The sequence below is a fragment of the Heptranchias perlo genome, chromosome 13 (assembly GCF_035084215.1).
Source record: "Heptranchias perlo isolate sHepPer1 chromosome 13, sHepPer1.hap1, whole genome shotgun sequence".
In the NCBI taxonomy this organism is placed as follows: Eukaryota; Metazoa; Chordata; class Chondrichthyes; order Hexanchiformes; family Hexanchidae; genus Heptranchias; species Heptranchias perlo.
In genome coordinates, this window is record NC_090337.1 from 15,359,393 (window position 1) to 15,380,133 (window position 20,741).

The 20,741-nt window shown below is 44.4% G+C and overlaps 1 protein-coding gene across 5 annotated transcripts in view; it reads left to right on the forward strand.

Annotated features, from left to right (window-relative positions):
- LOC137331309 (phospholipid scramblase 1-like) overlaps positions 1–20,741 on the forward strand; it is an 81,033-nt gene that overhangs the window by 20,647 nt on the left and 39,645 nt on the right. For 2 of the 5 annotated variants that reach the window (XM_067995024.1, XM_067995022.1), the window contains 3 exons: positions 7,723–7,884; positions 9,933–10,209; positions 18,772–18,849. In XM_067995024.1, coding sequence (XP_067851125.1) covers positions 7,723–7,884; positions 9,933–9,974 — 204 coding nt within the window. In that variant the 3' untranslated portion in view covers positions 9,975–10,209; positions 18,772–18,849. Of the gene's footprint in view, positions 1–7,722; positions 7,885–9,932; positions 10,920–18,771; positions 18,850–18,966; positions 19,122–20,741 lie in introns of those variants that run through there. The other 3 variants (XM_067995026.1, XM_067995025.1, XM_067995023.1) reach the window with 3 other exon arrangements.

Consider the following 20,741-nt stretch of genomic DNA (forward strand, 5'->3'; position numbering starts at 1 on the left):
TCAAGAAATGCCAGAAGTGTGATATTTATATTGACCCAACAGGCACAAATGAAGATTAAGATCAAAAGTTCCTGGTGGCATAATTTCCTTAGAAGATGTATATTCTGCATTATTCTTCATTCTTCCAGATGCCAAACCTTCTCTGGATCAATGGCATGAATGAATCTATTGCATTTAGTTATTATTTGGGGGTGTCTACTGAACATCTAAGAGAGATATAAAGCTTATGCATCCTTATTCTAATAATTCTATTTGTCAATTTCAGGTCAGTTTCATAAACATTGAAAGAAAGAAAGCACTTAGATTTATATAGCGCCTTTCACAACCTCGGGATGTCCAAAAGCGCATCACAGCCAGTGAAGTACTTTTGAAGTAATGTAGGGAAACACAGCAGCTAATTTGTGCACAGCAAGGTCCCACAAACAGCAATGAGATAATAACTAAATCCTGCCATTGACTTTCCACCCATTCCAAGTGGGAAATTGGCAGGGAGCGGTGGAGAATTGCGCAGCTGGGAGACCTCCGGTAACAATAGGTAAGTGGCTGGATCAGGACCCGACATGCATATGTTGAAAAGGACCGCACCAACCTTGCCGCCTGCTCAGGAGAGCAGGAGAAAATTGTAACCAGTTAGCTCCAGATAGCTTCAGGGCAGGTAAATAATTTGAGTGATTTTAAGTGCCCATCAGCCCAGTTTCTGCTGGGCAGGTAGGGTTAAAATCATCCCAATTTGTTTTTTGCAATGTTGGTTGGGGAATAAGTGTTGGCAAGAACATCGGGACAACTCTCCTGCTCTTCTTCAAACAGTGCCATGCAATCTTTTATGTCCACCTGAGAAGACAGACATGGCCTCGGTTTAACGTTTCATCCAAAATACAGCACCTCCGACATTGCAGCACTACCTCAGTACTCCACTGCAGTTTCAGCCTAGATTATGGGCCTTGAACCCATAAACTTCTGACGCAGAGACAAGAAAGAGTGCTACCACTGAGCCAAGGCTGATACCTGAAAGGAGAGGTGTTGAGGGAGTGTGCTGGTGCAGCATATTGGAACATACCAAAGGGGCAGACAGTAGGGTTCATGCCTGTGAGTCTCCGCACAACAAGATTCTGATTATGATCATAAGATGGATACAGATGAGAAAGGCAACTTGGCATCCCTTAGCTCACCCATTCAGAAACGCACTACAATTCCCCCATCACAGCATCCAATGGCTCCTTAAATAATTCCACTCTACCCGGGTCGATTCCATGAGTTGATCAGCATGTGAATCAAAAGTGCCTGGCAACAGTCCTAAGTCTGCTTTTTGACTAGTGTGAACCTCTGCACTCTGGTCATACCATCACAACTTAGTTTTGAAGCAGTGTTCCAGATTTACCTTTCAATCTCAGGCATGGTATTACATGAAGGTGCAAAAAGAGGAACACTTAGAAAAACATTTTAAAAACCTCAAGAATATCAGAAAGTTCAGGAATGGTAAAGACAAAACGATCCATCTGGCTGACCTCAAGAATGAAAACCTTTCAATTGGCCACACCTCAAATATTTTTTGTTCGCCTGTGTGCTTTACTTCCTTGTTTACTGCATGGTGTTATGTTTGTTAAGTAAATACACATATGCGGAGTACATTTACCTGTATTATATGAGTGTATGTAAGGTGTTTTCCACTAAAATCAGTCCTTGTGGCCAAAAAGGTGTCGTCGTTGCCACACCTGTGGCTCGTTAGCAATTTCTATTGGGCAACACTGGCTTAGAAGAGGGAAGGTGCGCAGACGGTTTAGATTTAAATACTTTATGTGGAGGGTAGTGAATGTGTAGATTAGACAGGCCAGGGGGGCAGGCAGCGTGGAAAAGTTTAAAGGAGAGTTGGAGAGATATTTGACTCCGGTCCGGAACACACGCACACCTGCACATCATGACTGCTGCCAGGATAGCGGGCATTAACCTGCATGAAGTGCTGCGTGTGGTCACACACCAGCTGAACATTGAGGGAGTGGAATCCCTTTCTGTTGATGAATATGGCCGAGTTCTGATGTGGAGCACGCACAGCAATATGCGTGCAGTCAATGGCACCCTGCACCATGCAATGTGAGCAAACCCTCGTGCTCGCTCATACCGCTTGTCTCTGTCAAGATGGAACGTGACGAATCTGGTTTCGGAGTGCGTACAGAGCCACCGTGAACTCCCTTGTACAGCAGTGCACTGCAAACTGTGAGATGTTGCTTATATCGCCAGCAGCAGCCTGAAAGGAGTCAGAGCCGTAAAAATTAAGTGCCATAGTTATCTTGACAGCCACAGGAAATGCTGTTCTTGCCCTGATCTGAGGCTGCAGTTGTGCCTTCAGCAGTTGACAAATCTCAGTCATGATCTCTTTCGTGAACCACAGCCGTCGGATGCACAGGTCGTCGCTGAAGTTGAGGTGAGGGAATTTGTCCCTGAAGGCCCTCGTTGGATATGGCCTCCTGCTGAGTGTCCTGCACCTCCTCCTCCTCCTCCCTCTTCTGGCAGCTTGTCCTGCTCTGCGTGGCCTCTCTGTATGCTCCCAACCATGTTCAATTCCCAGAGGAAGCCTTAGCAGACCACCCATGTCTAAAAGCAACTTTTTTCAGCACACTATTTTAAATGCCACTAACAGTACTGCAAGACCAGCCAGTCCACTCTCCATATAATATTGCAACTTTCTCCAAGTATAGGAAACTTCCAAAAACACATACAATTGTACCCGCAACCAGAATAACTAATCCAGAACTAACCTGCAACACCTGCAAGCTTTCTTTAAATAGCGCTGGTGGAGGGGGTCCCTCATGCCCTTTAACTCCTGTTCAGTTGTGCTCGTTTAGGACAGTCCGTTGGCTGGAGCAGGGAGCTCAAAAATGCCGTCGGCTGCTTCAAATCAACATTGCGCACCGGAAGTGTGCGCGCACATCTCGGACGCCATTTTCGGTGCTTAGGAGTTCGCATAGCGCCTACACAACGGGTGTTACGCGGCCCAATTTAGCCTCAATGTATATTACTGTCTTTTATTTACCAATCAGAAATGCAATTAGCCACATCTGGATTCCCCATGTGGCTAGTGGCTAACTTATTGAACAACACTGTTCTAAGCTTCAGCCTGTGACCCCTGGTTCTATTAAGTCTAACATATTATTCACATTAGATAACTGTGCAACCATTTTTATCTGTTATAAATAATGAGAGTGGTAAATCATTGAGGGTGAAATTGGTCTTTGGCGGCAGTGCGGAATGGGCGAGAGCAAATCGACAGCCCATTCTACACTTTGCCTGATGTTCTTTTCCATTGAAGTCAGTGGATATCTGCTTTGTATTCTCAAGTGCTATGTCTTCTAAAAAAGCATTCAAGGAGATGCTTCTTGACCTGAAAACATGAACGTTTATAGCTGCTCAGGCAGTCGCTCCCTTTGACCCATGCTAAGTAAAATCCCTAGTTTCTGCAGTAATCCCTTACAGATTATTGGATTCCCTTTTGACTGTAGCAAAGTCCTACTCTCAGAGCTGGATGTATTGTTAGATACAACCACAGTCAGAAAAATTCAGCAACTCGGCCACTATGTTTCTTAAGTCGTGCGTTACCAAATATTCAACTCATGATTCAAAGTCAATTGACATTCCCTCTGTATAGAGGAAATACAGGCCAGTATCTATCTACTGGATAAGTCAAGAACAAAACATTTAAGGAAATAAGGTAATAAAGCCAAGGCATTACTGATGGCGTTATCAATGTAGCCATATTTAATGTATGATATTCTTCTGCCTACTATTTTAATGAGTCATTAACCCACCGAAACTGTTGAGGTTTACATTAAAATAGCAGACAAAGGAATGTCAGGGATGTGTTAGGCTAATATCACCATCAGTAATTTCTAGGCTTAAATTACTTTAATTTTCTCCTGAGAACCTTTTGAAATAAAGTAGGTGTAATGGGGACTGGAGCATATAACCTAGGCTGACACGACAGTGAAATACTGAGTGTTGCACTGTTGGAAATTCTGTCTTTTGGATGAGATGTTAAACAGAGGCACCGTCTGCCCTTTCAGGTAGATGTAAAGGATGTTTTGGTGTCCATACTTAAGAAAAGACATACTTGCTCTCGAGGCAGTACAAAGAAGGTTCACTCGGTTAATCCCGGGGATGAGGGGGTGGACATATGAGGAGAGGTTGAGTAGATTGGGACTCTACTCATTGGAGTTCAGAAGAATGAGAGGCGATCTTATTGAAACATATAAGATTGTGAAGGGGCTTGATCGGGTGGATGCGGTAAGGATGTTCCCAAGGATGAGTGAAACTAGAACTAGGGGGCATAATCTTAGAATAAGGGGCTGCTCTTTCAAAGCTGAGATGAGGAGAAACTTCTTCACTCAGAGGGTAGTAGGTCTGTGGAATTTGCTGCCCCAGGAAGCTGTGGAAGCTACATCATTAAATAAATTTAAAACAGAAATAGACAGTTTCCTAGAAGTAAAGGGAATTAGGGGTTACGGGGAGCGGGCAGGAAATTGGACATGAATTTAGATTTGAGGTTAGGATCAGATCAGCCATGATCTTATTGAATGGCGGAGCAGGCTCGAGGGGCCGATTGGCCTACTCCTGCTCCTATTTCTTATGTTCTTATGATCCCATGGTACTACTCAAAGAAGAGTAGGGGAGTTCTCCCGGTGTCCTGACCAACACTTAACCAACATCACTAAAACAGATTCTGTCGCATGCTCATTGAATTATAGAATAATACAGCACAGAAGGAGGCCATTCAGCCCATCATGCCTGTGCCAGCTGTTTGAAAGAGCTATCCAATTAGTCCCACTCCCCTGCTCTTTCCCCATAGCCTTGCAAATGTTTCCTTTTCAAGTATTGAATCTGCTTCCACCACCCTTTCAGGCAGCGCATTCCAGATCACAGCTCGCTGCGTAAAAAAAATTATCCTCCTCTCCCTGCTGGTTCTTTTGACAATTATCTTAAATTGTTCTGCCCTTGGGCAGGTCCTAACTCAAGTCTCATACATGAGATTCTTGATCCACTTACTAGGGCAAAAATGGCAAAGATTACTGGTAAGCCCGAAGATTGGGAAAACTTTGAAAACTAGCAAAGGATGACTAAAAGAATAATAAAGAGGGAGAAAATAAATTATGAGAGTAAACCAGCAAGAAATATAAAAACTGACAGTAAAAGCTTCTACAAGTATATAAAAAGGAAGAGGGTAGCTAAAGTAAACATTGGTCCCTTAGAGGCTGAGACTGGGGAAATAATAATGGAAAACAAGAAAATGGCAGAAGAATTGAACAGATATTTTGTATCTGTCTTCACAGTAGAAGACACTAATAACATACCAATAATAGTAGAAAATCAAGGGGCAAAGGGGAGGGCGGAACTAAAAACAATCACTATCACTAGAGAAAAAGTACGAGATAAAATGATGGGTCTAAAGGCTGACAAGTCCCCTGGACCTGATGGCTTGCATCCGAGGGTCTTAAAGGAAGTGGCTACAGAGATAGTGGATGCATTGGTTGTAATCTTCCAGAATTCACTAGATTCTGGAAAGGTCCCAGCGGCTTGGAAAACCACAAACGTAACACCCCTATTCAAGAAGGGAGTGAGACAGAAAGCAGGTAACTATAGACCAGTTAGCCTATCATCTGTCGTTGGGAAAATGCTAGAATCCATTATTAAGGAAGTAACAGCAGGACATTTGGAGATACATAATACAATCAAGGAGAGTCAACATGGTTTTATGAAGGGGAAATCATGTCTGACAAATTTATTAGAGTTCTTTGAGGAAGTAACAGGCAGGGTGGATAAAGGGGAACCAATGGATGCAGTATATTTGGATTTCCAAAAGGCATTCGATAAGGTGCCACATAAAGGGTTACTGCACAAGATAAGAGCTCATGGTGTTGGGGGTAATACACAGGCATGGATAGAGGATTGGCTAACTAACAGAAAACAAAGAGTTGGGATAAAAGGGTCATTTTCAAAATGGCAATCTGTAACTAGTGGGGTGCCGCAGGGATCAGTGCTGGGGCCTCAACTATTTACAATATATATCAATGACTTGGATGAAGGAATAGAGTGTATTGTGGACAAATTTGCTGATGATACAAAGATAGGTGGAAAAGCAAGTTGCGATGAGGACACACAGTGTCTGCAAAGGGATATTGACAGGTTAAGCGAATGGGCAAAAATTTGGCAGATGGAGTATAATGTGGGAAAATGTGAAGTCATCCACTTTGGGAGGAAAAATAAAAAAGCAAAATCTAATTTGAATGGAGAATTACTATAAAATGTTGCAGTCCAGAGGGATCTGGGTGTCCTCGTACATGAAACACAAAAAGTCAATATACATGTGCAGCTGGTAATCCGAAAGGCAAACTGAATATTGGCCTTTATTTCTAGGGGGATGGAGTATAAAAGCAGGGAAGACATGCTACAACTGTACAGGGTGCTGGTGAGACCGCACTTGGAGTACTGCGTACAGTTCTGGTGCCCTTACTTAAGGAAGGATATATTTGCATTGGAGGCAGTTCAGAGAAGGTTCATTAGGTTGATTCCGGGTATGGAAGGGTTGTCTTATGAGGAAAGATTGAACAGGTTGGGTCTATACCCATTGGAGTTCAGAAGAATGAGAGGAGATCTTAGTGAAACATATAAGATTCTGAGGGAACTCAACAGGGTAGATGCTGAGAGGATGTTACCCCTCATGGGGGAATCTAAAGCTAGGGGGCATAGTCTCAGAATAAGGGGTCGCCCATTTAAGATGGAAATGAGGAGGAATTTCTTCTCCCAGAGGGTCATGAATCTTTGGAACTCTTTACCCCAAAAAGCTGTGGAGGCTGAGTTATTGAATACATTCAAGGCTAAGTTAGACAAATTTTTGATCAGCAAGGGAGTCAAAGGATATGGGGAAAAGGTGAGAAAGTAGAGTTGAGGTAAAAATCAGATCAGCCATGATCTCATTAAATGGCGGAGCAGCTCGAGGGGCTGAATGGCCTACTCCTGCTCCTATCTCTTATGGTCTTATGGAAGAGTAGTTGAGGTGGTTTCCAGTTGCCTTCCTTATGGTTTTTATCTTCCGAGTACCTTCTCCTAGGTGGGCTGCAACCAAGGCTAAAGAACTCCACTCACCCCTACAATGGGGGCGGGGGGGGGGGGGCGCGGGGAACTCACCCCCATTGGATGCAAGTATCCCTGCTGGACGTCAATCCAGAATTTAGAGCCAGCGCTCCCGTCTCTGCTCGCCAGGGCTGTCTGGAATGGGGCCTGAACCCAATCCTACTGATTCAGAGGTGGGAATACGTCCACTGAACCACTGGTCACTCAGTCCAGATGTGGGTATCCCGCTGGATATCAACCCAATATTTAGAGAGCATATTTCAGTCTTTGTTCATCAGTGCTGTCTGGAGTGGTGCTCAAACCTTCTGACTCTGGGATGGAATGTTACCACTAAGCCAAAGGCTCGTTCCCCTCAAATAGATGAGCTGGGCTTTTATCTCATTACTGTTTGTGGGAGCTTGCTGTGCGCAGATTGGCTTTTGCATTTGCCTACATCACAACAGTGATTGTACTTCAAAAGTACTTCATTGACTGTGAAGCATTTTGGGACATCCTGAAGATATGAAAGGCACTATATAAATATAAGTTCTTTCTTCCTTTTCGGCCTGAAATGACACTATCACTGGTGATCTTGCATTGCTACCATTTTACAATTTGTTGCAGATTGAAAGCCTTGAACTATCTCAAAAAGTAGGAAAAATCTCAAAGGAGCGGAGTAATCTAACAAAAGAAGCTTTCACAGATGCAGATAACTTTGTGATCAAGTTTCCAATGGATTTGGATGTCAAGGTTAAAGCGATCCTGCTGGGCGCCTGCTTTTTAATTGTAAGTATAAAGGTGTTAGTGCAACATTCAACTGATTTACCAGGGTGATAGTAGGGATGAAAGGGTCTGAATTACAAAGAAAAACAAGAGTAACTAGGCTATGTCCTCTCAAACTAAGAGAGAATTTGTTAGAAATATGTAGAATTACATCAAATGTACAGCACAGAAACAGGCCATTCGGCCCAACAGGTCCATGCCGGTGTTTGTGCTACACATGAGCCTCCTTCCACCTTTCTTCATCTAACCCCATCAACATATCCTTCTATTCCTTTCTCTCTCATGTGTTTATCTAGTTTCACCTTAAATGCATCTATGATAGTCGCCTCAACTACTCCTTGTGCTAGCGAGTTCCACATTCTCACCACTCTCTGGGTAAAGAAGTTTCTCCTGAAATCTCTATTGGATTTATTGGTGACTATCTTATATTTATGGTCCTTAATTCTGGACCCCCCCCCCCCCACCAAAGTGGAAACATCTTCTTTATGTGTACCCTATCAAACCCTTTCACAATCTTAAACATATCTATCAGGTCACCCCTCAGCCTTCTCTTTTCTAGAGAAAAGAGCCCCAGCCTGTTCAATCTTTCCTGATGGGTATTACTTCTCAGTTCTGGTATCATCCTTGTAAATCTTTTTTGCACCACCTTCGGTGCCTCTATATCCTTTTTATAATATGGAGACCAGAACTGTTCATAATACTCCAAGTGTGGTCTAATCCAGGTTCTACACAAGTTTAACAAAACTTTCCTGCTTTTCAATTCTATCCCTCTAGAAATGAGCCCCAGTTCTTGGTTTGCTTTTTTTAATGGCCTTATTAACCTGCCTCTCCACATTTTGTGATTTGTGCACTTGTACCCCCAAATCCCTCTGCTCCTCTACACCATTTAGACCAGTGTTTTTCAAACTTTTTTTCTCATGACCCAGTGGAAGAAAAACACTTCCCCCAGAGACCAAAACAATAATATCTTCTGACTAGAGTTTTCATAAAATCACAATAAAGGGCAGTACATGCTAGCTTTAACCACTTCGCTTCAAGTAATAACTAAAATTAGACATCAACGTTACTTGAAAAACATTTTAAATACAGTTAAAAAAAAGATCAGGTTGAGTTTCACTTACTTAATGTGACAGGTGGGTCTGCCTGTTGTTCATGATCTCGTTCCAATCTGGATCACAAGATGAAAGCGCAACACGCATATCAGGTGCACTGTTGAGTCGGTTTCTTTCTCTTGTTTTTAACCGTGTCAAAGTCGAAAATCCCAGTTCGCACATGTAGGTTGTTGTGAACGGCAACAACAGAACACTAATCTTACTTAACAGTGCATAATCTTTGAAAGCACTGATCCAAGAAGATGACAAACTTAAAGACTTTTGGCGTGTTTTCAGTGTGCCATCACGGGTGAGTTGCACCAGCTCGTTTTGTTGCTCAGGCATCAAATTTAGCTTCATTATTGAGTCAGGATTAACTTATTAAAGTATATATATATTTTTTTTTAATAACCCAGGCTTTCCTTGCTGCTGGACTGCATCTAAATTTCTCAGCTGATAAACATAGCTCTGTGCACACATTTGGATAGGCACAGGCAGAACTCTGCTCTTCCCCAGTCTGAGCGGTGAATCTGGGGCAATATAACTTGATACTGCCAACGTGCTGCAGTCTCAAATCTACACCAGTACAAAACAAATACAGGGTACTTGCAATATAATAGTACAAATAAATTATAGTAGCTGAGACAATATTGATACTGAAGACTTGAAAAGTAACTTTCTAAATACTTTTTTGGAGGGGTAGGCACGAGGCACCTTCACAGTAGTTTCAACTTATAATTGTGAGATATGTTCACGTTTGCCAGCTATATGTGGAAGAACAAACGTTTATGTTGTAAACTGTTACTGTTTCTCGTGTGGAAAAAAACAGGATCACTTCCTAAAAAGAGGCCAACACTACAGCACAAGGTGAAACCAATTCAATCCAGTTTATACCTAAAATGAGGTAGTTAGAATGTAAAATTGCCTTTAGGAGGATTACATTTTCAGTCCTTTGTGCAGGCCTATTTTCAAAAAAGAAAAATTGCAACGCTGACGAGGTGACCGTAAGCTCAGTGGTTCGGGAAGACACTTCTTAACAGGAGTCGCAGTCGACCTCCACCCCCTCCCAAAAAAAATTCCAGGAGCAACACGCTGCCAGGTGCAGCCCTCTGGGTTGGTCAGTTGAAGGAATGGCCGCCGCGCTGCTCCCAGTACACGGGCCAGGACGTGGTGGGTGTTTTCCTTTGAAAGAACAGCAGGACGAGGCCTGTTTTTGAGCCCAACAAAAGGCATAGGGGTGAGTGAATAAAACGGACTGATTGGAAACCCAGATCTCTCTTTACAAACATGTTATCCAGGTCTGCCTCCCATTTTCACCCGGAGGCTTCACAGCCACCAGGATCAGGTCAGAAATGGTTTGAAATTTACTAAGAACATGAACCACATCACCTATATTTAAAAAAAACTTTTGTACTGTTTTCTCCTCTCCCCCCGCCCCCCTCCGTTTTTTAAAAATCGAACTGCCCCCTCACCCCTTACCTCTGCTGCTTCTCGTCCTCTATCTCCTTTATCTTCATTACCGCAAAAGACTGGAAGATCTCCTCGTTGTTGGTCGCCATGGTTGTTCTCCAGCCTGCGGACTATGGCACCCACAATGCACCTGCTCATCTCGTCCCCTCCCCCGCCACCACGGGAAGCAGCGTGTAGCAGCAATAAGGGAGTGAGAGGGCTCAGCGCGTCCTGGTTGATGCTCGACACGTCGGGACAGCTCTTCACGATGAGCTTGATGCAGGACAGAGGCAGCGCGATCATGGCAGGCGGGGGACTCGGCCTCACGGGGAAGCGACCCTATGATTAATGTTCTGCGGCCCAGTATTGGGTCGCGACCCATGCTTTGAAAACCACTGATTTAGACTCTTATTTTCCAAGGAGTGTGTGGCCTCCTTATTCTTCCTACCAAAATGTACCACCTCACACTTTTCTATGTTGAAATTCATTTGCCAATTACATGCTGATTCTGAAAGTTTATCAATGTCTTCTTGTGTTTTATCGCAATCCTCCTCAATATTAACTATACCCCCAATTTGCACTTTTGATTCCCGAGTCCAAATCGTTGATGTAAATGGTAAACAACAGTGGTCCCAGCACCAATCCTTGTGGAACACCACTTCCCACCTTTTGCCAATCTGCGTAACTACCTTTAACCCCTACTCTCTGTTTTCTGTTTTGTAGCCAGCTTGCTATCCATTTTGCTACGTGCCCCCTGACTCCACATGCTCTGACCTTAGTCATGAGTCTACTATGCGGTATCTTTTCGAAGGCCCTTTGAAAATCCAAATATGTTACATCTTCTACATTACCCTTGCCTATCCTTTCTGTTACCTCTTCAAAGAATTCAATAAGGATGGCCAAGCATGACCTTCCCTTTTGAAATCGGTGCTGACTATTCTTTATTATATTTTCGGTTTCTAGATTTTTTCTATTGCATCTTTGAGTAAGGATTCGATTATCTTTCCTACCACTGATGTTAAGCTAATTGGTCTATAGATCGCTGGACTTATTCTTTCTCCCTTTTTGAATATAGAAATCACATCAGCTGTCCACCAGTCCTCTGGCACTATTCCCTTTTCTAATGAATTTTTATATATATGTAATAGTGCCTCTGCTATCTCTTCCCTAACTTCTTTAAATATGTGCGGATGCAATCCATCTGGACCAGGGGTTTTATCCTCTCTAAGTTTGATTAATTTATCAATTATCTCCCTCTTTTCTATCTTAAACGACTTTATATCTTTTTTGATCTCTTCTTCTAATGTCCTGCCCACCATGTTAGTCTCCCTGGTAAATACTGGGGCAAAGTAACTATTCAATATTTCTGCCATTTCGCTGTCATTACCTGTGAGTTTATCATGTGTGTCCCTTAGTGACCCTATCCCTATCCTGATTTTTCTTTTGTTATTTATGTGTCTGTAGAATACTTTACTATTTCTTTTTATATTCCTTGATAGTTTAATTTCGTAGTTTCTCTTTGCCTTCCTAATTGTTTTTTTTAACTTCCTTCCTAACTTTTTCGTATTCCCTTTTGTCATCCTCTCCTTTGTTTTCTAGCTACTTAGTGTATGCCTTATTTTTTAGTTTCAATTTTCCCCTTGTTTCTTGTCGAGCTGTAGAAGCGATAAACATAGAAAGATTAATCCCATTGAGATGTATATCAAAAGCACAAGGCAATGATCTCAAGATAATCAGTGGGTACATAAAAAGGGAAGATTAAAAGAAACATTCTCATGCAGTTATCGGAAGTTGGAATGCTTTACCATAATTTGTGATCATCACTGAATCGATTTTGGCATTAAAAAAGGTACAGGGTAATTACTCGAAGAAGAAGCATACAAAAGCACTTGAGGAGAAAGCAGGAGAATGGGATTAGTCTGGGGAGAAAGAAGGAGAAGTGGACAGTATAAAATCAGCCCCTGAGAGGGACCTAGATGCAGCACAGGCAAGAAAGGGTAAAAAGCCTTCTGCCATGCTAAAATTTCTATTGGGGCGATTTTAACCCTGCCCGCTTGGTGATAACCAGGTGCAAGGGCAGTTAAAATCATCCGGGGGACTTACCCGCAGACATTCCACAGTCCTCGGTCTTCTGAGTAGATGAGAAGGACACCTGACAGAAACCAGTGGTGTACTTCTTTAAATATGCAGGCTTCAATTTCATAATTGGGGCCCATAGCTTAACTGTAGGGATGCCATTATGGCTTTCTGGCCAGGTCAAGCTAACGGGAAAAGAAGTCAGGGCTAGAAGAGGCCCAAAGAGATAAGTCTTCTTAACTTTTTTTTCACTTTCCTTGTGGGATCATACACAAGGAAAGTTTAGGCCTCCCCTGCCCTGGATTCCCCATTTGCCCCCCACCATCTCCCCACTCCACCCCCATCCCCCGTTCATGAGGCCCCCTCGTAACCCGTTCCCCGTGATTTAACTGAGTGCCGGGGTCCAATCTTTAGGCCCCTGAAAGTGGCCTCCCGCTGCCCGACATTGAGCTCCCGCTCACCCACCAGCTGCTTCCTGCCAGTTTTGGGCAGGCAACTGACCGGGGCACGCAGATGAGGCCCAGGAGTTAAAATCTCATGGCCCGTCATGCAGCCCAGATCTGGACGGTTTGCCGCCTGTCTCGGTCCCTACCAGCCCGATTCCCACCCTGAGCTAAAATCAGGGCTCATGTATCTACATGCCTGCCTTCAGTGATCAGGCTACAAAATCATTTTACTATCCTCTTGTACATTAACTAAAGGAGAAGGCAACCATAAGGGAAGCATTTTTAATTAAAGAATTAAGGTTAAAGAGCAAGCATCACTTTCCACAACATTTTTAAAAAGTAAATTCTTAAGAATTATCATTAACGTTAATACCTACATTTGGCCTTAGCATCCCTGGGCTAGGGAAGTGGGGGGGGAATCAGTTAGAATCCCCCGCTCCTGATGGGTTTCCAGTGACCCTTACTGGGAAGAGACGCGTGTGGACATTGGGTGAGGGAGGAGTAAACCAGGCTCAACTGTGAGACCATAGTTGAATGGTCTGCTGACACTCACTGTCTAGACTCACACATGAAGAATGAATACTTAGAGGAGGTGGCAGAGAGCTGCCAAAAACCCCTCGAGCCATATCCCAGCATGAGTCAGTGCACTCAGGAGGAATCAGGGGAGAAAATAGAAAGAACATTGTAATTACACTGTAGGAATATTAATGTATAAATTCTTCCGTCCATTATTTTAATTGAGGCACTAATCTGTTTATTTTAATTGGGTTAGAGAGGAATTTTCATACAAATGTATTCATAGTGTTTATAGGATAATATTTGTACAGTATAATTGCATGGTCATTGTGTTCAAAGCTGTGATACATTGAGGGTAAGGATGCCATTGATAGTTCACTCTACAGGTTAAATTGGATAACCCCCGAAAATGGGCAGTGGGATCGCAGTCCGCGATTAACCCGCGCCCGTTCATTGCGGTTCAGGCAGCATGTAACATTCTTGCTGCCTGATGATTTGAATGATAGCTGTGCGCAGCCAGCGCTACCTGCGCTGTTGATTGGCTGCACGCATCAGCATGAGGCCCCAATATTGCAAGTGGCTAACGCTACTTAAAGGAAGCCCGCACCTCATAAAGGGAAGGTGCACTGTGGCATGTGGTGGTAGTCGTGTGAGAAGTGATTCCTTGGCTCTGATAGTTGAAAAAATGGCTGCGTCTGCGAGAAAGCGTGCACCCAGATTCTCTGATGATGCACTACAGGCCTTGGTGCAAGAGGTGGACAGAAGGAGGGGCATCCTATATCCGCAGGGGGGCAAGAGACTCTCCAGTCAAATGCTCAAGAGACAGTGGGAGGAAATAGCGAACAAGGTCAATGCCAGGAGCATAGCACCAAGAACATGGATGCAGTGCAGGAAGAAGTTCAATGATTTGACACGAGTGGCCGAGATGAGTGAGTTCAATTTCAAGTGGCATCTCCTACCAACTGCACCACCAGCCTCATCCACTGCTCCATGAACTACACCCACCGTCACCCACCTACCAACAAACTCTTTCAATCACTACTCAACCCTTCAAATCAGATGCTTCATCTCACCCTCACACATTATCACTGTTGCAAACCACACACCCACAACTCACAGGTCACACACACCGGCAGCTATTCAACCATGCCAGCCACTTCACCCAAACACCTTGCAAGACACTCACTGACACACTTCCCTCTTTCTTGCAGGAGAAGGTGACGCATATCATTAGACAGCAAGAAAGGAATGGAGGAGGACAGGCGCGCCTGCACGTCCCAACTCCTGTGGAGGAGACAGTGCTGTCTATCATTGGAAGGGCCATCGCTGCAGCCGAGGACACTGGCAGTGCTGGAGGTATTGCTGATGAGGGTCTCCACATACCTAATCCTGCTTCTCACTTCCCACTTCTCCCTCATCCCACAACGTTTTCTGACTCACATGCTGCAGATGGTGTAAGCACGAACGTCTAACTTTCTCCTTTCCCCTCACCACAACTCAACCCGTGTCCCTTTGTAATTTCAGATACCCAAGAACTGGAACCTGTTCAATCAGGGGAGGCAGAGGAAGATGACAGTGATGATGAAAACACACCGTCACTCGATCTTACACTCGCAGCCACCAGCTCAGATATTGACACTGTGCGTACTTTAGTGGTTAGGTTAGAGGAGGGATCTGCACATGGTGAGACACTGGACACAAGTGCGCAGGAGCCGGGGCGGGGGCAACAGATACCGCAGGTGGCAGCTCGCGGAGGGCGAGGTCACACACTAGTTCTGCTGCCGAGGTGTCAGATGATGACTTCGATGGGCCAGGCCACAGGAGAAGGTTGATGGGCGTACACAACCAAATGCTTGGTACACTGGAAAGCCTGCCAAAAAGCCCGCGCACAATGTCAAGAGGCATGGAGGAGTCCAGCTCCAACTTGGAACAGGACTTTGTGCAGAGCATGGAGCACATCCTTTCCCACATGGAATGGGTAGTCACCTCCATCAGCACACCTGTGGAACCCACTATGAAACAGCATCTGATGACCGATGTCACAGCTTCCATTGCCGCACATACATCTACCATCCAAGCTCTGACTGCTGCATTAGGAGCTCAGACTGCTGCATTGGAACTCAGACTGCTGCTATTGAGGCTCTGGGTATCATGGTTGAAAAGGGCTTCCAGGACTTCACAGCATTCCAGCAATCTGCTCTCCAGCAGATCACCAGGATTGCTGAGGCACCACCCTGGGTGAGTAGCAGTGGAGCCATGGAAGATGAACCTGCTGTCTTCTCTCAGGATGACAGCATTCCTGCTCCCACCACTGGCACTCCACCAGTGCCCTTGCTGTTGCCTGTCAGCCAGCCAGCCAGGCCTGACTGCTATAGCCCAGGCTGAAATGGTGCAGTCTGAAGCCGAGCCCTCCTGGCCCAGAGCTGCTCGAGGTCATCCTCCACGGCCATCTGCATGCTCCTCCATTGAAGGTCATCAGCCTTCCACCACCCATGCTCCAGCCACTGGGGATGCACCTCATAGGAGCACTATTATAGGCAAAGGCACGCGAACAACAAGCACTAAGTGATTGCACAAGGGTGAATAGTCTCAATTGGTTTGCTTTATTGCACAAGTTAATTGATAAATTTGGATTTGGATTTGCATTTGGTGTTGGCTTTCATTTCTGCAATGAGCCAAGGGAGGAAGCAATGTGTAATAATAAGGAGGATGATTTGATGGTCATGTGAGAGAGGAAAGGTAAGGAATGTGGGATTGTTGGTGAATGAGGAGGTGTCGTTGATGTTACTGGTGTCACTCATTAATAATCTGATCACACAGAGCCTGGGCAGACACAGCCTGTCTACCATATAGCCTCCCTGCCTCTTCCTTCATTTCCTGCTGCACTTCCTCCTCCTCCTCCACTTCCTCCTCCGTTCTTCCTCCTCCTCCTCCGCCTCTTCCTCCTCTTCCTCTGCCTCTTGCTCAGGTTCTCACCTGATAGGCAGTGGCAAGTGGCAGTGGCTGTCCCCTCATGATGGTGAGGTTGTGCAGCATGCAGTGTACGACAAATCTTGATACCCGCTCAGCTGAGTACTGCAGGGCTCCTCCCGAGCGGTCCAGGCAGCAGATGCGTTTCTTGAGGATGCCAATGGGGTGCTCGATAATATTCCGTGTGGCAGCATGGCTCTCATTGTAGGCCTGCTGTGACCGTGTGTGTGCTTTCCTGACCAGAGTCATGAGCCATTTCATGAAAGAATAACCCTTGTCACCCAGTAGCCAGCCTTTGACTTGCCATGCTGGTTGAAATACAGGTAGAGCAGAGGACTGCCGCAGGATGAAGGAATCATGACTGCTGCCAGGATAATAGGCATTGTCCTGCATGATGCGCTCATGTGGCCTCACACCAGCTGCGTATTGAGGGAGTGGAATCCCTTTCTGTACATGAATATGCCCAAGCTCAGATGTGGAGCATGCATGGCCATATGTGTGCAGTCAATGGCACCCTGCACCATGGGGAAGCCTCCAATGCAAGCAAACACTCGTGCTCGCTCCTCCTGCTTGTCTCTGGCAGGAGGGAACATGATGAATCTGTCTGGGAGTGCGTACAGAGCCTCTGTGACCTCCCTTATACAGCAGTGCACTGCAAACTGCGAGATGTTGCTCATATCACCAGGAGCAGCCTGAAAGGAGCCAGAGCCGTAAAAATTAAGCACCATGGTTACCTTGATAACCACTGGCAATGCTGTCCTTGTCCTGCTTTGAAGCTGTAGTTGTGGCTGCAGCAGTTGTCAAATTTTAATCACGACCTCTTTAGTGAGCCACAGACGTCTGATGCACTGGTCGTCCCTGAAGTTGAGGTAAGAGAATTGGCCCCTGAAGACCCTCCTTGGATATGGCCTCCTGCTGAATGCTCTGCTCCTCCTCCTCCCTCCTCTAGCGGTTTGTCCTGCTCTGTGTGGCCTCTCTTCATTCTCCCAGTCATGTTCAATTCCTAAAGGAAGCCCTAGCAGGCCATCCATGTCTGGAAGCAACTTTTTTCAGCACAGTATTTTAAATGCCACTAAAAGCACTGCAAGACCAGCCAGATCACTCTCTATAGAATATTGAAACTTTATCCAAGTATAGGAAATGTCCAAAAACACATACAATTGCATCAGCAGCCAGAATAAATAATCCAGCAACTAACCTGTAAGTACTTCATGATCCCTTTAAATAGCGCGGGTGGGAGTTCCTTCATGCCATTTAAGTTCAGCTGTGCAAGGTAAAGACTCCTGGCTGGAGTTCCAAAATTTCACTGGCTGCTTCAAATCGGCATTGCACACTGATTCACGTCATCATCTCTCTAGTCTACATGCTGCCGGCGGTCGTTAGGTGTGCGCGCGCAAACCCCTTTACCAAGATGGCATCTTGCGCACTTCGCATCGGAAGTGCGCGCGCTCATCTCGGACGCCATTTTCGGGACTACAAAATGGGCACTACATGGCTCAATTTTGCCCGTTCTATCTTCATTCATTGTTTATAATGTCCTCTAAATCCTCGATGTGTTACTGTCATGCAACTTACCCCAAAATTATTGTTATCCTAGATTTATCGATGGTTGATAAGTTAAACAATGTTCTTCCATTTGTTTGTGATTCCTATTCAATACTGCCAAAGTATAAGTCATTCGCTTTAAATCTGAATTTAACCAGACTGTTCTCAACCTCAGCCTTCAATTTGACCCAAAGCTGAGCTTCCAACCCCAAATCCTCTTCATCACAAAGACCACCTCCATAACATCGGCCATCTCTGCCTCTCCCTCAGCCCATCTGCCGCTGAAACCTTCATCCATTCCTTTGTCACCTCCGAATTCGAGTGTTCCAATATATCCTATCCCGCACAGTCTCACTTACCCATCAACTCTGTGCTTGCTGACCTACATTGGCTCCCATCCTCCAGTGTCTCAAATTTAAAATTCTCATCCTTGTGCTCAAATCCCTCATCACCTCACCCCTCCCCCTCTCTATATGACCTCCTCCAGTCCTTACCTTCTGCATTCTCCAACTCTGGCCTCTTGTGCATCCCAAAATCCCTGTGCCCCACCATTGGTGGCCATTCCTTCAGCGGTCTAGGCTCCAAGATCTGGAATTCCCTCCCTAAACATCTTCAGGTCTCAACCTCCTTTTCCTCCTTTAAGACCCTCCTTAAAACCCACCTCTTTGACCAGGCTTTTAGCCACCCCTCCTAAAATCTCCTTCTTTGGCTCGGTGTCAATTTTCGTCTGATTACGCTTTTCTATGTTAAAGGTGCTATATAAATGCAAGTTGTTGAATGAAACTGTGCTTTTGCAGGATTATATGTACTTTGAACAGTGACGGTGAGGAGAAGTGGATGGGTCTGGTGGTAGATTGAAAAAGATACTTTCTGAGTAAGTAAACGCATGAGCAATCCCCCCTCCTTACACACAAATTCATCAGCATTAATACTCTGTAACAGCCTTACAATTGTAAACAATAACCCGCTTGCTTTTGTGATTACATTTATAGGGATCAAGTACATTGTGAAGCCATTTCAAGACTTTTTTCCACTACTTATGGATCTGCCTTTCCTGGAGGACATAACTTAGAATGTCCTTTTTGGTTGAAAAATAATTGGTTTGGCTTTGACGCCCATTAAGGTAATGTATGACCATGTTGGGTGCGTGGGAGGAAGGGGGGACTGAGGGGAGAAAGAGAGCCAGTAAGGGGGGAAGTGGTTGGGAGGGAGGTGCAATGAATATCTTCAAAGTTCACGAGCAAAAGATCTTGAAATTACTCCATAGAATACAAGTGTATATATTCTTAATGCATTTGTATGCAATTCTTTCCCCAGCTATTTTAAAGACGGCGTTAGCCCATTTAGAAATGGTGGAGGAAAAATATTGCGCACAAAGGTGACAAGTGTCTGAATACTTGAGTCCTGAGGCATAATTTCAAGACCAAAGTGTTTAAAAGTGGATGTTACTGTGCAGCTGCGGATTAATGTTTAATTTTACAGGTCGAAATCCATTCTTCTGACAAGATGATTGAGCAACTCCAGGTGAACTTGCCTCTTGAATAGATGCAATTTCTTTTGTTATGTTTCAAAAGAAATATAGCACAAAGCACCAGGTAGTCCAGAGTTTTAGAATGTTGTCCTTTCACGTTTTGAGGCTTTGGTTTAAATTCCACTCAGACTGATGTTAGGTCTCTCAGTCAGGTACTTTAACAGACCTATGTGAAATGAGTTTGGGATGGTTTCAAACCACTTCCAGGTGGGTCTGTCTCAGCAGCACAAAATCGCTTATTCAGTACCAAAATGGGCAGCAAGTTGACTTTAATCAAAGAGGCAATTGGTTTTGCTGGTGGTGCACTAGGGGCCGATGCATATTCATATGGTAGTGTAGAAGGAGCTTTTCTCTGCAACTTAGCTGTGCCACATCTGACTGGGGCTGCCTGGTTCTCACATTGCATGCAAGAAGTGAGAATTTGTTCCATTCCCCAACATGGTCATATTTTATTTTAATGGGTGCCAAACCGATTACTTTTCAACCTAAGTGATGTCCTCCAGGAAAGGCAGATCCATAAGTAGTGGAAAAAATGAATAGAAAACCAAAAAAAAAAGATTTTTAAGGGAAATAAGTAGATTCAACAAAATTACATCACATACCCCTTTACATCTGGTGAGGAGTCTCAATTCGGTCAATCTTTGTGTTTTCTGGTGGCATATGGAGAACAGCGTTGGCAACACCCGAAGATTAGGCGACTCACTCTGTCCTCTCAGACACAAGATGTGTGGGACTGAGGGGAGAAAGAGTCAGTCTGGGGGTGGGGGAGGTGCCTGACAACTTAAGAGGCCACATGCCAGCTTGTTATCAAAAACATTGACCTGCTGAAGGTCTGCAGGCTGAATGGAACATGTGGCATACTTGTGATTGAATCAAATGGAGCATTTTATGAAACAAGATCTTTGTTCAATCCAACACCTTAAAAAATCCAAAGTAATTTTATATATGTAATGGTGCTTCCTGTATAAACACGTCAACAAACCGTAACATTCAAGTTAAATTTGCTGTCCCTAAATGTGATTGTGTTATCGAATCATTAGTTTCATTTTATTCAGAATCCAATACTGTGGGCCTAGCAATGCTGGATTGGGATGTTAGGTGATTTCTTCATTAGATGATACTCAATAATTTGAGTAGTCTTCTCTGTATTTTAAGAACTATCACACTGATGGTAACTTACTGTTCTAACAGGAATGCTGATTTTAATCGATACGTGACTAATCCATCAGAATGGAT